Below are 18447 nucleotides of genomic sequence, written 5' to 3'. Positions count from 1 at the left end.
GCCTTGACATCTGACCTACAGCTTTCCCCCCATATGTGCTGTCTCCCTCAATGAGAAGATTTGAATTCCTTGAGAGCAGGGTTGTCTTCCTTTTCCATTTGTATTTCTAGTGCTTAGTACATAGTAAATACTTAATAAAAACTTTTTGATTTATTGATGAATTGTCCCTTCCATTACTCAACTGTTTGTCATCATCTCACATTCTTCTCATTTTAACTCCAGTCTCTGATAAAGAGGTAACCCTAAGGCCAACCCTTCTTTATGTACCATTGATTCTATTTTTTTTCCTACTATGTCTAGTAGATTGTCTCCACAATCATTCCCTCTCTCTCTACTCTTCAGTTTCTCCCTATCTGTTGATTCCTTTCTTATTTCCTACAAAAATGCCTGTTTTCCTTTTCTTATTAAAAAAAATCCTCACTAGACTCTATCATCCCACAAGCTATTTTCCTATATAGGAAATAACTGAGCTTGGTGCTGAGTGTTTTGACTGTCATTCCTTCTGTTTTGTGTTTCCTTCCCTAAATAGGTGATTGAGCAACCACTCTGAGTTGGACATATTCAGGCACTGACCTTGTGAGTCCTGAAAGGTCAGAAGGTCCCTGAAGGCCTTTAAATGCTAGTGGCTGATGGCAGGAGAAACATTGGAGAGAGAGGCCACCCAAAAGCGAGTCAAGCTTGGTTGTTTGATCGAATAGTGCCAGTGGAAGTGTAAATGTAAAATCGCTAATTAACTGCCTTAAGAAATTGTTTATGTCCCAATGGAGGCTAGAACATTATCCTCCCAGTTGATTGTACTGGTAGTTATGTTAAGTTGCTGAATTCTATTTAAATCATTCTGTAAGGAGCATTGTTTCTTTTAGGACTATCATTTCATTCTGTGTAGGAATAAATTACCTGTTCTATAATTTATATAGCTTGTGCATTATATACATCTTTTACTTTTTCCCTTTTGGAAGGGAAACCCTAGGGCCAAAAGTAGAAGAATCCCAGGTACTTGATTAGCTAATGAGTATAGATAGAGGGAGGGTAGCCTAATCCCTTTCATTAGAGGCCAGGGATCCTCTTGAATAAACCTGGTATTGGGTCCCTTGTTTGGGTACAGAGTAAGAAGTGGAAGAGTCCCTGAGCTTCTGCAAATGCCAGCAGCAGAATCTCTATGTTAGAAATGTATTCCCAGTCCTTATCACAGTGAGCATTTAAAATGTGCTAATTTTTTTTTTGTCATTTAAAACCTTTTACAATCTAGTCCTAACCTATTTTTTCAACCTTATCACACTTTACTTCTTTTCACACACATTGTCCATGGCATTTTCTTGGCAACAATGATGGAGTGGTTTGCCATTTCCTTCTCCAGTGGATTCACACACATTAGGTTCAGCCAGACTTCCATCGTCATTCTCTGTGCCTTTGTCCTGGTTGATCCTCAGGCTTAGAACACCCTCTACTTTTTAGAATCCCATTTCTTTCAAAGATAAGTTCAAGCATTACTATCTGGGGCTAGGCAAAGCCCTTTACGATGCCCCCAGTTGCTACTGTCTTTTCCCTCACAAATGTCTTGTATCTCCTTTGTTTCTCTTTTCTTTTTTTTTTTTTTTACATATAATTGTATCTTTTTATTTATTTATTTAATATATTTAGTTTTCAGCATTGATTTTCACAAGAGTTTCAATTACAAATTTTCTCCCCATTTCTACCCTCCCGCCCACTCCAAGAAGGCATATATTCTGGTTACCCTGTTCCCCAGTCAGTCCTCCCTTTTGTCACCCCACTCCCCTCCCATCCCCTTTTCCCTTTCTTGTAGGGTAAGATAAATTTCTACGCCCCATTGCCTGTGTATCTTATATCCTAGTTGCATGCAAAAACTTTTTTTTGAACATCTGTTTTTAAAACTTCCAAATTCTCTCCCCTCTTCCCTCCCCACCCACCTTCCCTAAGAAAAGCAAGCAATTCAACATAGGCCACATGTGTATCATTATGCAAAACCCTTCCACAATACTTATGTTGTGAAAGACTATATTTTGCTCCTTCTTAACCTATGCCCCTTTATTCAATTTTCTCCCTTGACCCTGTCCCTTTTTGAAAATGTTTGTTTTTGATTATGTCCTCCCCTTATCTGCCCTCCCTTCTATCATCCCCCCTTTTTATCTTCTCCCTCCTTCTTTCCTGTGGGGTAAGATACCCAATTGAGTGTGTATGGTATTCCCTCCTCAGGTCAAATCCAATAAGAGCAAGATTCACTCATTCCCCCTCACCTGCCCCCTCTTCCCTTCTTACAGAACTGCTTTTTCTTGCCACTTTTATGCGAGATAGTTTACCCCATTCTATCTCTCCCTTTCTCCCTCTCTCAATATATTCCTCTCTCGTCCCTTAATTTTTTTTTTTAGATATCATTCCTTCATATTCAACTCATCCTGTACCCTCTGTCTATATATATGCCTGCACACACACACACACACACACACACACACACACACACACACGTATATTCCCTTCAGCTACCCTAATACTGAAGTCTCATGAATCACACACATCATCTTTGCATGTAGCAATGTAAACAAAACAGTTCAACTTTAGCAAGTCCCTTATGATTTCTCTTTCTTGTTTACCTTTTCATGCTTCTCTTGATTCTTGTGTTTGAAAGTAAAATTTTCTGTTCAGCTCTGGTCTTTTCACTGAGAAAGCTTGAAAGTCCTCTATTTTATTGAAAATCCATATTTTACCTTGGAGCATGATACTCAGTTTTGCTGGGTGGGTGATTCTTGGTTTTAATCCTAGCTCCATTGACCTCCGGAATATTGTATTCCAAGCCCTTCGTTCCCTTAACGTAGAAGCTGCTAGATCTTGTATTATTCTGATTTGTTTCCACAATACTCAAATTGTTTCTTTCTGGCTGCTTGCGGTATTTTCTTCTTGATCTGGGAGCTCTGGAATTTGGCAACAATATTCCTAGGAGTTTTCTTTTCGGCATCTTTTTGAGGGGGCGATTGGTGGATTCTTTCAATTTCTATTTTGCCCTATGGCTCTAGAATATCAGGGCAGTTCTCCTTGATAATTTCTTGAAAGATGATATCTAGGCTCTTTTTTTTTGATCATGGCTTTCAGGTAGTCCAATAATTTTTAAATGATCTCTCCTGGATCTATTTTCTAGGTCAATAATTTTTCCAATGAGATATTTCACATTGTCTTCCACTTTTTCATTCCTTTGGTTCTGTTTTATAATATCTTGATTTCTCATAAAGTCACTAGCTCCCACTTGCTCTCATCTAATTTTTAAGGTAGTATTTTCTTCAGTGGTCTTTTGGACCTCCTTTTCAATTTGGCTAATTCTGCCTTTCAAGGCATTCTTCTCCTCATTGGCTTTTTGGAGCTCTTTTGCCATTTGAGTTAGTCTATCTTTTAAGGTGTTATTTTCTTCAGTATTTTTTGGGTCTCCTTTAGCAAGTCAGTGACTTGTTTTTCATGGTTTTCTCTCATCACTCTCATTTCTCTTCTCAATTTTTCCTCTACTTCTCTTACTTGCTTTTCCAAATCCTTTTTGAGCTCTTCCATGGCCTGAGACCAGTTCATGTTTTTCTTGGTGGCTTTTGATGTAGAGTCTTTGACTTTGTTGACTTCTTCTAGCTGTATGTTTTGGTCTTGTCACCAAAGAAAGTTTCCAAAGTGTGAGTCTGAATCTGAGTCTGTTTTCACTGCCTGGCTATGTTCCCAGCCAACTACTTGACCCTTGAGTTTTTTTGTTGGGGTTATGACTGCTTGTAGAGTAGAGAGTACTTTGTCCCAAGCTTGAGGGGTTGCAAGGTTGTTTTCAGAGCTATTTCTACACAGCAAGCTCTGCCAAACCAGGGCTCCTCCTCCCCCAAGAACTGCCAATCTGGACCTCTACTCAGATCTTCAGCAGGCTCTGCACTCCTGCTCTGATGCTCCACTTAATTCCTCCCACCAGGTGGGCCTGGGGCCAGAAGTAACTGCAGCTATAGTGCTGTCGCTGCACTACCCCCACTGCCTCCGGGGCAGTGGCCGAATCCCAACTCCTATCACTCTGTACCCTGCAGCTTTTCCCCACTAAACTTCTCTATTGTCTTTGGTGTTTGTAGGTTGACAAATATGGTAATGGCCAAGGCTCACTGATTCAGGGTGCTAGGGCCTGTTACGCCCAGCATGGGCTCTGCTCCACTCCACTCCCAGTTCCGTGTGATAGACCTTACCCAGTGACCATCCAGGCTGTCCTAGGCTGGAGACCTGCTTACCTCTGCTATTTGTGGGTTCTGCAGTTCTAGAATTTGTTCCGTCATTTTTTATAGGTTTTTGGAGGGAACCTGGTGGGGAGCTCATGCAAGTGCCTGCTTTCCAGCCACCATCTTGGCTCCACCCTTTGTTTCTCTTTTCATACGTACCTTCCTGCTTTCTCTCTCCTCCAGATGAATTGTGATCTCCTTTGAGGGTGGTTTACTGTTTCTCATAGGTTTTTTTCTCATCAGCGCTTAATGGTGATCACTTCTTATGTACTTAATAAATGATTGTTCTTTGATTAGGGAGAGGAGACAATGTGAATGGGAGAGGGAGGTAGATAATACATATTAACTATATGTATTATGAAGTCAAGCCCCTTCCCTAGGCCGGTGGATTACGCTATGAATTAGAAAAATTCCCAGAAGGGACTTGAAGACCTGTATTTTGTCTCATCCCACCATGAGTACTTAAATTGCTGTTAAATCTTGGGGGAATTATGGGCCCTACGTGGGTCTCAATTTCCCCAGCTGTAAAATAGGTGTATGGGGGGGGGCAGAGGAACGTGTTGTAGCAGTTTTCTCCTAGCTCTGAAAACCTTTTTGTGTTGTGGACCCCTTTGGCAGTCTGGTGAATCATGTAATGAACCCTTGATCTAAAGTTTGTTTTCCCACCTCTACCTCTACCATAAAACAAGACGTATTAATTAGCTAACATTGCTCTACTTCAGCACGGCCCTAAGGAGCCCCTCCTACCAGCCATCTGACAAGCAGGTGGAGAAGGGAGAAGTGAGCAGAATCCAAGAAAGCATCTCATTTGGGACGCCTGCGTGAGCAAAGCTAGAGCGCAGGCGCACTGGGAAGTCCAGAGGCGTGGAGGGCTGCAGACCTAGAGAGGCAGGCCACTGCCTCCGCTTCCCAGCCTGCAGCGCGGGAGAATGGGCGGGGCCTAGGACCGGGGCGGGACTAGGGGGCGGGGCCTAGCTCTCAGAGCTGCCGACGACGCTGTGGCTGTCGCCCGCCTCCGCGACTCCTGCCCTGTGGCCCTGTCCCACCCCGCGCCTCCTGCTCGACTTCCCCGAGCCGGTGGCGACGCTGCCGATAATGCGAGTGTGAGATGCGGACCCGGCCACCCCGGACAGGAGCAGCTGCCGCCGCAGCCCTAAACCCGTCCCAAGCCCTCTCCGACTCGGCCTCTGCTTCCGCCTCAGCCCCGGCCTCGGCAGCGGGCGCGGCGCGGGGGGCGGTGCGGGGCGGCAGGTGGAGGAGCGGCAGAGGCCGGGGCAGGACGCGCACCCCGAGGAGCAGCCGCCGCCTCCATAAACACTGCTTTAGGACTCAGTAGCCCCTTGGAGGCCCTCGGTGGCCTTCCCCCCACCCCTACCGCGTTCCCCCGAGCCCCAGCCGCCCCCTGCACGGCCATGGAGGCCCAGCCTCGGCCCGGCCCGGCCGCCGCCGCCGCCTCCTCCACGCAGCCGCTCCGCTCGGAGCATGTGGCGAGGCTCCGGGAGGAGCAGGAAAAGGTAAAAAACCAAATGCCCTTTCTCCTTCCCCAGGCCTCTCCCCGCATCCCCCGTTACTCCCCTCGCACCCTTTAGTCACTCCACGCACCCGGTTCTCCATTTCCCCAGGACCCCGTGTTGCCCGTAAGCATACTTCCGCCTTCCACCTCTGCCCGTAGGGGAGGCCTGGGCAGCCCCGCCCCTTCCACTTAGCCCTAGAAATTGGAGCTAAGGTCTGCACCCGGTTACCCCCTGTTGCTCCCCTTACACCCCATTTTACATGGTGAAAAGGAGAAGCAGGGGGCGAGCTGAAACTTCACCCGCTTTCTTTTGTCCGTGCCAGTTTGCACGTGGTTAGGGAAACCTCGGGGAAGTGCTGCACCACAGCCTCTGCCCTCTTGCCTGGTTTCGTTCCTGGGCTCCTCTGGTTATTCTTTTGGTAGATTGCCTCTTTCCCCTTCTCCTCCCCCCCACCCCCCAACAGAGGCAGTTGATTCACTTCCAGCTGCTTTTCTTGCAGGAGGAGGGTGTGGATGAGCTTTTTCCTTCCCCAGGCATCCTCCTCTTAAAAGTTCCTCCTCCCCACCCCCCAGCCCTCTGTGCAGCCGCGCTCAGCTTTGCAAGTGAAAGTGTTGGACAAACTTGTGTCACGTGCTTCTGTTTTCATCTCCTAAGAGCTCGGTGACCCCGGTGAGCCGAGGAAAGTAGGAGGGGGTCAGGGAATAGTCTAAACTACTAATCCGATGAAGGGTTTAGGGAATAGATATAACCCCTCATCACCTTGTAAAATTATTCTCAATTTAAGTGAAAGGGCAGGGTTAAGCTTTTTTGGTGGTTGTTGGATGTAACTTTTAAAATTCGACTTGTTTTCCTGTCACTATGTAAATAGCTGTTAGCTTTATTTTTTATTCTTAGCTTTTGTAGTAATGTCTACTCAAATGTAGCTCTAAATATTTTTAATTAAATTTTTTAATATATTTAAATATTAATATTTGAATAATTAAAAATTTTCAGTAACTATATTATTCTGAAGGATTAAACAGTTATTCTGTGCCAAAAAGAAATGCAAATTCCTGTTAAATGACTGTCGTTTTATTATATCTTAATTTCAGCTCTTGTAGGTATTGTATAAAGGGGTAGGGAGGCAGCTTATATAGAAATAAATCTTGGAGTTTGTGATACTTGGGTCCCACTCCTTTCTCTGGATCTCGGGCAAGTAACTTAATGCCTCAGTGACCTAGGCAGTTCTCGGAGTGTTACAGAGATGTTGCCTACCTGTCTAGCCAGGATTTGTAGAGCACACATGCTTTACAAATATTGTCATTTTGATCCTCACAACAAAGTGAAAAATAGGTGCTCCTCACTTTACCGGTGGGGGGTACCTTAGAGAAGTTTTAAATGACTTGCCCAGGATTACATTTATAAGAGTGAGAGGGAATTTCCACGGAAGGAGTTGTTGCACTGAAGACATCAAAGGGCCTGTGTTTCCCTCCTCTCCCTCCTTCTCCCTTTTATACTTATAATAACAAGGTTTTAGGCAGGTCAGTCATGTTTTTTAAATTTTGGATTGTATTTGCCAAAACGATATTCAATTTTAAACTGTAATTTTAGCGTAAACTGGCAATTTCCAAATCTGGTTCCAACCAATGTTTTTAGGTTGTCTTCAGTTACCGTTAAGTATGAGTATTTCAAATTTCAAAACAAATTAATTTGAACTAACTTTTAAAAATGCACATACATTTTTTGGGGGGGATGTCCTGAAATAAAACAAGAATAGTCCTTACCTTGTTTAAGACATCCAAAATAAGGGACTTCTTCAACTTTTGTTTCATGACTGATCTAGATTGAAGTGCGGTTTTTTTTTTTTCCCCCACAGATTGTTGCTAGTGGATTGTATTTAAACATGGTGGTTCTCAAAAAGGAAGTTTTTGAAACGTTTTTACACTGTGAAGTCAAATAATTTTTTTTTTTAAATTCGTGGTCACAAGAGTTAGTTTGGTGTAGTGGATGGAGAGCTGGCCTTTTTGGAGTTAGGAGGACTTGGATCCAGGTCTCTGCTAATTATTGTGAGACTCCTTGGGTAATCCTTCAGTACTCCAGGCAACTCTATACATTGCAGAAAAAGTGCCCATCTGCTCACTCAGGAATATTAACTAAATCAAATAGCCATTCTCTAGGTAGAGCCATGTTTAAGCAAGGAATCTTTTTATCTCATCATCTTGTGGGTGGTTTTTTTTTTTTTTTTTTTTTTTTTTTTTTTTTTTTGCAAAATGAGGGGGTTGGACTAGATGCTTGACCTCTTAAGGTCTCCTAATTCTGAATCTGATCCTAAGAAAGAAAATGGTTTTGTTTCTTTCTGGTAAACCTTTATTTAAACTTTTATTTTATTATTATTATTTTTGTTACTGCCTGAATTGGTGAAAATAGAAGCATTAGAGGTTTCTGGTGTTCTCACGGTTTCCATTTGAGGGAAGCCTTTGTGAACAGCTAGGTGGCTCAGTGGATTGGTTGCTGGGTCTGGAATCAGGAAGAGTTCAAATCTTCCTGAGTTCAAATGTGGCCTCAAACACTGACTAGTTGTGTGACCCTTGAGCAAATCACTTAAACCTGTTTGCCTCAGTTTTCTCATCTATGAAATGAGTTGGAGAAGGAAATCCTGTATCTTTGACAAGAAAACCCCAAAATGGGGTCACAAAGAGTTGGACACAACTGAAAAACAACTGTGAACAACAACATTGTGAACCAAATTTATTCTTTTACCCTATTTTGGACTAAAATGATTTGCATATGATATTGATTTATGACCTCTAATGAGATACAGGAAAGACCATGATGTCTCTTAAGAGTAATAGTTTGTTTTATTTTAATAGTAGGGTAGCTAAAATCCTTTGGGTACATTTATTTGGAATACTCTAAAACAGCTATCCACTCTGTCCTCATTTTCATTAGAGAAAATATAAGCAAAATTGCATTCTACATTCCTAAATGAAGGGCCCCAATAGCTGTTCTCTGTAAGAATCAAATATGGTACAAAATTACTTTTTTGTTGTTGATTATTTTTTGTTAGTGTTAATTTGGCACACAAGGTTAGCAAGTGTAGGACTGTCATGGATATGTAAAATGACTCCCAGTTCCTGGTAAAAATCTTCAGTAAATGGATTAGAAAAGACTGTTCTTAAATGGATTTTCTCCAGTGGAAAAGGTAGGCCAGGAGGCTATAAATTAATCTCTTCCGATGGTTGGACTTTAAAACATAGAACAACTTTATACAGTGTATTTTGTAATTCAGTTAAAATACTTTTGGGGAAAATTTTAGCCTTTATTAACAAATCATTGTTAGCAGTCAAATGCCTAAGGTACCAGTGGAATATAGACTAGTAAAAGATAATCATGGTATCTTATTTTCGATATATAAAAGGAAAACATCTTGGTATCTTTATAAAAGTGGATTTTATCTTTTCATAGCCATGCTGAGAGGAGATGGACATAATGGATACATCAAACATCATTTTTACCTAATGCTTTTGGCTTTGTTTTTTGAAGTTTAAACTACTAAAATAAAATAGAATTGTTTTATCCTCTGCTTATCCTCTGATGTAGATGCTAAGGAGCAATGGAATTATTTAAAATTTGGCAGCTTGAGGGAAAGGGAAGAAGCAAATGGGATCTATGTAATCCATAAACTCAATAAATGACCTACAGGCAATGGTGAAACCTTATCATTTAATGTTGAATTGCATTTAAACCCTTATTGATAATAAAGACTTTCTCTAGACATTTTCTTGAGTTTGTTTCATATATGTACCCTAAACATAAATGAAGAAAAATTAGGAATTTTGTATTTTTAGGAAATGCTACAGATCGTACAGTTATAGATGCTGGAGTGGAAGATCTAAGGTGATGTTATTTTAGTTGCTTTTAATGAATAAAGCACATTTTTACATAGTTACTAAATATAAGTATAGCCTTTCCGTATTTGAGGAAAATGCCCTAGCAAAGTTTTGATATGGTTAGCTTTTGATATCTTTTTCCCCTCAATATAGTATTATTTGTGCAATATCCATACCTTCTTGCTTTTCCTCCTTGTAAAAATTCAACTTATATTTATGAGGTGCCTATTATATGTAGGCTTTGATGTAATATATGTTACAGAATTCAGCATAAGGGAGGCTCATCTTGGCATTTTGTAAAGGAGTTTCATCTTGAATTCATTCTTTGCATGATGGTAGTGGAGTTGCTATTTGTCTATTATATAGATATTTGCCTTGAAAATACCACTCAGAATGAGTCTCCAGACTTTGGAGATTCTTTTTCTTTACAGGATTTTTTTTCCAGATGTAAATCAGATTTAAAATTCTATTTTGATTTTTAAAATTGTATATAGTCTTATTGTATCTTAAAGTTGAGTGGTATTTTATGTCAGGGATCGTGACTTCTCTGGATGAGAAATGAGATATAGCCCAGAACCTAAGTTCTCCTTAATATTATTAATACACTTGAATCATATTAATGAATATTATAGTTCCTGAATGTTATTTGAAAATTATATTTTCTCAATATTAATACAACTGTTGATCAAAATATTCTTTAAAATTCTTTTGAAATTGCCTATAGTTATTTCACCAGCTGTGCTAGAAAATCAGTTTAATTACTTTGTAGCCATCATACTTTTAAAAACAAAACAAAACCCAAACTCAGATGGTATTGCCTAACTTTTATTACTCACCATTTTCTCCAAACTTGGTTCTAAACCTTGGCTGTCTCCAAAAATCAAGTCCCTTACATGGATTTGGAATGACACCTAACTTTAAAAAACTGTCAGTTGATCCTGCCATCTCCTTAAATTTTCAAATTATCTCTTTTATAGTGAGAGTCCTAGAAAAGACTACCTCCAATTCATTGCCTCTTCTTCCTTACCTCTTCCTTACTTCTCAACACCTTTATCTAGCTTCCAAGCCTCTCACTTTACTAAAACTGTGAGGTTGAGTGACCTTTTCTCAGTTCTCATCCTTTTTAAGTTTCTGTAGCTTTTGACACTATCACCCACCGTATTTTCCTGAATGCTTTCTTTGGTTTCTGTGACATTGTTTTCTCCTGGTTCTCATCTTATCTATCTGACTGTGTTCCTTTTCAGTCTCCTTTCTAGATCATTTGCCTTTTGCCTCCTAAGTATGTATGTGCCCAAGGTTCTGTCTTCTTTCTTCACTTTGCCAGCAGCACAGTTTCTGTCACATAGTAAGTACTTAATAAATGCCGGTTGATTGAATGGTGATCTCATTAGCTTTCTAAGGCTCAGTTATCTTTGTACAGATGAAATCTATACATCCCGCCTTAATTCTCTCTCTTACGAACTCTTGTCTTGTGTCACCAACTTTGTGTTGGATCTTTGTACCTTCATGCCTCATCAACATCTTAAAGACAGTGTGTTCACAATTTAACCAATTATCTTCCTGTTATAAGTGTGCCCAACACCCCACCCCCGCATATTTCCTTATTTTTTTTTAGTCATCTTAACAGTTCTCTCACAGTCATCCTTGACTCCCTTTGTACCCCCATGTCAATTGCTGAGTTTTGTTGATTGTACCAGACTGAAAAAAAAAAGTCATTTTTACCCTTTTCTCTTCTCGTGGAGCGACTGCCCTGGTTTAGACCTTCATTTTTTTAAAAAAAATTTTTCTTTAAATTAATTTATTTAATTTTAGTTTTCAACATTCACTTCCACAAGCTTTTGAGCTTTAAGTTTTCTCCCCGCCCCCAGGCGTGCAATCCGATAAAGGCTCTACATACACATTCCCATTAAACACATTTTCACGTTAGTCATGTTGTAAAGAAGAATCAGATGAATGGGAGAAACAACTAGAAAGAAAAAACAAAACAAAAAAAAGAGATAGTGGATAGTGTCTTCAGTCATGAGTCTTTTGGAGTTGTCCCAGATCCTTGCATTGCTGAGAAGAGCTAAAGTCTATCAGTTAGTCATAGCACAATGTGGCTATTATTGTGTACAGTGTTCTCTTGTTTCTGCTCATTTCACTCAGCATCAGTTCATGTAAGTCTTTCCAGATTTTTCTGAAGTCCACCTACTCATCATTTCTTATAGCACAAAAGTATTCCATTACTTTCATATGCCACAACTTGTTCAGCTATTCCCCAGTTGATGGGCATCCCCTCAATTTCTAATTCTTGACTACCAGAAAAAGAGCTGCTATAAATATTTTTGTACATTGGGTCCTTTTCCCATCCCTATTTCTTTTTGTTTAGCTTATATGTATTGCAATTCTGATTTGGCGTCCTTTCAGTTTCCTTCCCCCTTCTTCTCCATCTTCCACATATCTACCAAAATTTCTTTCCTGAGACACATTGACTCATTCCTCTGCTCAGAATTTTTTAGTGGCTCCCTATTTTTCCTACAGTAAAAGTATAAAACGAGTCTGGCATTTAAAGATTTCCACAATTTTGATTTCACTTTGCCTTTTTTTGGACTTTAAAATTTGTTTTCACATATTCTACAATTAAGGCAAACTAATCTATTCTCCAAATTTGCCATTTTACCTTCCTTTCTCTTTGCCCAGATGACATTCCTACTCCATTTGAGGTTTGGGTTAGATGTCACCTCTAGGACCACAAAGTCTTTTTTGATTCCTCTATTTGTTAGTTTTTTCCTTCTTAAATTGTTTTGATAATTATTTATGTGCTTGTCTTTCCCTGGTAGAATTTAGGGTCCTTGAAAACAGTAAGAATTTTATTCTTTACTTCCCTAATGGAATGCTCTGTACATTTTAATGGAAGAGGAATGGACTGACTTAAGAGGTACTAGGTTTTCCCCATTGGAGATTTTCAAGCAGAAGTTGGATCACCACTTGTCAGGTATTGTAGTGGGGATTCCTTTTCAGATATGGATTGAACAAGATGGCCCTGAGGTACCTTCCACTTCTGAAAATCTGTAATTCTGTGAAATGCTTTTTTGAGTTAGAAGGCTAATCAGTTTGCTGCTACTGAAGATATTCAAAAGAATGTGCCAAAATGATGAAGATAATTTCAAAAAAGGATCTCCTAAAATGTTTGAAATAATAGCATAAGTGTTTAATAATAATAGTAATGACAATTAATAGCATAAGTATTTAGTTTTTCAGGATGCTTTTTTGAAAAGGATAGGAATCTCTTGGATCTACAAATTCTGCTATGTTTAAAAATTACTTACATTTCATATCTCCAGAATGAGTACTAATTGGAGTCTCTTGTCATTTGTCAGCCTCTTGATTATTTTTACTTTTTTATTTTTTTTAAAGTTCTTTAAGATTTGCAAATTGCATAACTAAATTATTTCATTTGGGTCTTTAACAACCCTGCCAGAAGATTCATTCTAAATAACTTGATAAGTATCATAGTTGAGTGTATATATTCTAGGTGTATCAAACAGTAATATACTTTTTGTAGGGAAAATCAGTCTTTTCAACTCTATATAATCTTGGGCAAATCACTTAACTAATAATTTGTTTTCTTGCCTGTAAATTTACAGCATTTAAAATTTACACATTTGTATAAAACTTTAAAGTTCATAAAGTGCTTTCCTTCCAGTGAAGATATAGGTAGCACAGATAATATTACTCCTACAACTGCTTAAAAAAAATAGAGAAGTATCCTGAGGTTTAGAGAAGTTAATTGCTTTGCTAATTTTCACATGGAGTCAGTGTAGGAATTTAAGCTCAGCTCTTCTAACTCACAAGTCCAAATATTTTTTCCATTGTATTCCAAAGTTAGTGTACTCTTATGACCTGTGACTGAGCAGGTTTTTGGTTTAGTGGGGCAGGGCATTATGTCAACAGGAATGGTTCTGTGCCATTAAGATCAAAAGTTGATATAATTTTATTTCCTTTTTATTTAAAAAGAAGGTTGAATTTAGCTTTTTTTTTTAAATAAAAGAGCAGTTCAAATATGTAACAATAAAAGGCACCTTTTTTAATTTTATCAGAATTGCCAAACTTACTGAAAAAAGCTTTGTTTTTAAAGAACACACTGAGTGTTATTAAAATTTACATAAATAACAGTTGTCATAATCTGTGTACTATATTTTTATATCTAAATTATTAACCTGTATGCTTGAGTCTCATTCTGAATTCAAACTAGTGGAACAGTGATACAAAGACATTTTTAAAATACAGTGAACCTCACACCTGTTCGAAATACTGTATGTGTAAGGAAAGTGTACAGCTTATTACAAAAGAAAATTGTTGCTTTTGAAAAATAAAAGCTCCTCCTATCTCACATTGTATATGCCTATACCTAGTAAGGTAATCCTCAACCTTAAATATTTATTTTTCAAAAGTTCATTTATAAGTCATTTGTTTGCAGTGTAGGATGAGTTTTGTAATAGGCAGCCTGTGATAAATGGTGTGTAGTGTACTGTTGACTGAATGATACCTTCCCAGTTTGGGGGAACATTGCATCCAACAAGTTCCTCTGCCAGTCGGATGTGTGCCACATGTCTAGTATAGTAATTGGGACATGGGTTGGAAAGGTGAAGGATCAGAGGAGGAAAAGCTTTATCTGTAGTGGAAATATGTTCAAAACTAGGGTAAAAACAAAAGCGTCAGTAAAGTGGTCAAGTTGTAGGAGTTTGCTACCGAGGTAAGCAACAGAGGGTCAAAGAATTGATCTCGACAAAGTTTGCTGCCCTCAACTGTTGTGGAGAGGTGTATGCTTCTTTCTGCATGGTCAGCTTCACCCTTCAGTTCAGTTTCTTCAGAGTGTTTTAGTTTTATAACCTACGATAGCTGCCTACCACGTTGGGTTTTCATGGCAATGACTATCTCTGAGTTTACAGACAGTTTTCTAATTCATCTATAATAAATAGCTAGCTAGATAGTACTAGTAGGATTGGACTTGAGGTCTGAGTCCTGAGTGTTGGTCATGTATTACAGAATGGAGGAGGAGGAAGAAAATTTCCTCCAAATTTCCTCGTATAGCTTCAACTTTTGGCTAAATTGCCAGGTAAGAGGAGTTTGCCTTTAGGACTACTTTGGCCCCTTTCTGTATTTTTGCTCTAATTCCTATTGCCATCTTCCCTTACTGTACTCAGGTATTCCTAAAAATGTTCTGTATTTGTAAATTATAGAGCCATTCTGAGGCTCTTCATATCTTAACTTGTCCTTTTGTCCTGTGACTTTTTTTTTTTATTATATTTAGTTTTCAGCATTGATTTTCACAAGAGTTTGAATTACAAATTTTCTCCCCATTTCTACCCTCGCCCCCACTCCAAGATGGCGGCGTATATTCTAGTTGCCCTGTTCCCCAGTCAGCCGTCCCTTCTGTCACCCCACTCCCCTCCCATCCGCTTTTCTCTTTCTTTCTTGTAGGGCAAGATAAATTTCTACACCCCATTGCCTGTGTATCTTATTTTCTAGTTGCGTGCAAAAACTTTTTTTTTTGTTTTTGAACATCTGTTTTTAAAACTTTTGAGTTCCAAATTCTCTCCCCTCTTCCCTTCCCACCCACCCTCCCTAAGAAGTCAAGAAATTCAACATAGGCCACATGCATATCATTATGTATAACCCTTCTACAATACTCATGTTGTGAAAGTCTATATTTTGCTCCTTCCTAACCTATCCCCCTTTATTGAATTTTCTCCCTTGACCCTGTCCCCTTTTGAAAGTGTTTTTTTTTTTTATTACCTCCACCCCCATCTGCCCTCCGTTCTATCATCCCCCCTTTTTTTGTCTTCTTCTTCCTCCTTTTTTCCTGTGGGGTAAGTTACCCAATTGAGTATGTATGGTATTCCCTCCTCAGGTCAAATCTGATGAGAGCAAGATTCACTCATTTCCCCCTCACCTGCCTTCTCTTCCCTTCCTACAGAACTGCTTTTTCTTGCCACTTTTATGCGAGATAGTTTACCCCATTCTATCTCTCCCTATCTCCCTCTCTCAATATATTCCTCTCTCATCCCTTAATTTTATTTTATTTCTTTTAGATATCTTCCCTTCATCTTCAACTCACCCTGAGCCTACTCTGTCTCTCTCTCTCTCTCTGTACACATACATATATACATACATGCACATTCACATACACATATATGTATGTGTATATATATATATATATATATATATATATATATATATATATATGAGTATTCCCTTCAGCTACCCTAATACTGAGGTCTCATGAATTATACACATCAACTTTAGTAAGTCCCTTGCAATTTCTTTTTCTTGTTCTTTTTCTTGATTACCTTTTCATGCTTCTCTTGATTCTTGTGTTTGAAAGTCAAATTTTCTATTCAGCTCTGGTCTTTTCACTGAGAAAGCTTGAAAGTCCTCTATTTTATTGAAAATCCATATTTTGCCTTGGAGCATGATACTCAGTTTTGCTGTGTAGGTGATTCTTGGTTTTAATCCTAGCTCCATTGACCTCCGGAATATTGTATTCCAAGCCCTTTGATCTCTTAATGTAGAAGCTGCTAGATCTTGGGGGTTATTCTGATTGTTTCCACAATACTCAAATTGTTTCTTTCTGGCTGCTTGCAGTATTTTCTCCTTGATCTGGGAGCTCTGGAATTTGGCAACAATATTCCTAGGAGATTTCTTTTCGGGATCTATTTGAGGAGGTGATCAGTGGATTCTTTCAATTTCTGTTTTGCCCTGTGGCTCTAGAATATCAGGGCAGTTCTCCTTGATAATTTCTTGAAAGATGATATCTAGGCTCCTTCTTTGATCATGGCTTTCAGGTAGTCCAATAATTTTTAAATGATCTCTCCTGGACCTATTTTCCAGGTCAGTGGTTTTTTCAATGAGATATTTCACATTGTCTTCCACTTTTTCATTCCTTTGGTTCTGTTTTATAATATCTTGATTTCTCATAAAGTCACTAGCTCCCACTTGCTCTCATGTAATTTTTAAGGTAGTATTTTCTTCAGTGGTCTTTTGGACCTCCTTTTCCATTTGGCTAATTCTGCCTTTCAAGGCATTCTTCTCCTCATTGGCTTTTTGGAGCTCTTTTGCCATTTGAGTTAGTCTGTTTTTTAAGGTGTTGTTTTCTTCAGTGTATTTTTCAGTATTTTTTTGGGTCTCCTTTAGCAAGTCATTGACTTGTTTTTCATGGTTTTCTTGCATCCTTCTCATTTCTCTTCCCAATTTTTCCTCTACTTCTCTAACTTGCTTTTCCAAATCCTTTTTGAGGTTTTCCATGGCCTGGGACCAGTTCATGTTTTTCTTGGAGGCTTTTCTTGTAGGCTCTTTGACTTTGTGGACTTCTTCTGGTTGTATGTTTTGGTCTTCTTTGTCAACAAAGTAAGATTCCAAAGTCTGAGACTGAATCTGGGTGTGTTTTTGCTGCCTGGCCATATTCCCAACCAACTAACTTGACCCTTGAGTTTTTCAGCAGGATATGACTGCTTGTAAACTAAAGAGTTCTATGTTCCAAGCTTGGGGGGATGCACCAGCTCTGCCACACCAGCACTCCTCCTTCCCCAAGAACCCCCAAACTGGACTGGACTTAGATCTTCAGCAGGCTCTGCACGCCTGCTCTGATCCGCCACTTAATTCCTCCCACCAGGTGGGCCTGGGGCCAGAAGCAACTGCAGCTGTAGTTCTGTAGCTACCCTCAGTGTGGTAGCCAAACGGAGAACTCCTTCCACTCCCGCAGCTTTTCCCACTAACCTTCTCTGTCGCCTTTGGTGTTTGTGGGTTGAGAAGTCTGGTAACTGCCACAGCTCACTGATTCAGGGCACTAGGGCCCGCTCTGCCCGGCTCCTGGTCTGGTTGGTCCGTGCCGCCCACGCTGGGCTCTGCTCTGCTCCGCTCCCAGCTCCATGCGGGGTAGACCTCACCCAGAGACCATCCAGGCTGTCCTGGGCTGGAGCCCTGCTTCCCTCAGCTCTTTTGTGGGTTCTGCAGTTCTAGAATTGGTTCAGAGCCATTTTTTATAGGTTTTTGGGGAGACTCAGTGGGGAGCTCATGTTAGTCCCTGCTTTTCAGCCTCCATCTTGTCTCTGCCCCCCCTGTCCTGTGACTTTTGAGACTCGTTCCATACCCCCTCCCTCAAGTCATCAGGTGCCATCATCATCCTTGTACCCATCTGGTCTCTTTCTGCTCCCTACATAGTTTAGTGAAAAGAGTAGTTCTGGAATCAGAAGATCTGGGTTTGAATCCACCTTATATATTAACAGTGAATTAAAACTTCTAAGTGATTTAGTAGGTTAGTCACTTAAATGCTTTGAGCGTTTTCTGTAAAATGGAGATAATACACTGTAAATCTTACAGGGCTGTTGTGAGGAATGTGCTTTTTAAATGTGAGCTATTGGTATATACTCAAAATTTTGGACACCCTAGTCCTCTCCCACAGGTAGCATCCGTTTCCATAAGGGAGGCATTATTTTCCAAAATGAATTTCTCCTTCCCTCCTGCTCCCCATAGCAACACATTTTTTTGAAATGTCAGATGTTATTAAGACTATTTAGTGCTGTATAGCTGTTAAAATATAGTGGTTTTAATATATTTTCTTTTTATATCACCTAGATTTTCTTTCTACCTCCATATCTTTCCCACCTCCTCTTTCTTAGAGAGCCATATCTTAAATAATTTTCTTTTTAAAAAGAAAAAGACGAAAGAGAATTTTTAAAAATCAGCAAAGTAGATCAGATACATCAAAGAAATCTGCAGACCCAGACAAATGCAAGAAAGTAGTAAAGGTCTTTTCATGTTTTCTTTGAGACCAAGCTTTTCTTT

At 39.6% G+C, this 18447-nt stretch overlaps 1 protein-coding gene across 1 annotated transcript in view; it reads left to right on the top strand.

Annotated features, from left to right (window-relative positions):
• The first annotated feature begins 5609 nt into the window (after window positions 1-5609).
• Window positions 5610-18447, top strand: part of URI1 (URI1 prefoldin like chaperone) — a 69296-nt gene continuing 56458 nt past the window's right edge. The window contains exon 1 of the mRNA XM_036751642.1: window positions 5610-5752. Coding sequence (XP_036607537.1) covers window positions 5651-5752 — 102 coding nt within the window. The 5' untranslated portion in view covers window positions 5610-5650. The remainder of the gene's footprint in view (window positions 5753-18447) is intronic.

Source organism: Trichosurus vulpecula, chromosome 3, assembly GCF_011100635.1.
Source record: "Trichosurus vulpecula isolate mTriVul1 chromosome 3, mTriVul1.pri, whole genome shotgun sequence".
NCBI classification, from domain to species: domain Eukaryota; kingdom Metazoa; phylum Chordata; class Mammalia; order Diprotodontia; family Phalangeridae; genus Trichosurus; species Trichosurus vulpecula.
Note: the sequence above shows the minus strand (reverse complement) of the source record. Positions and strands in the feature narration are given on the sequence as shown.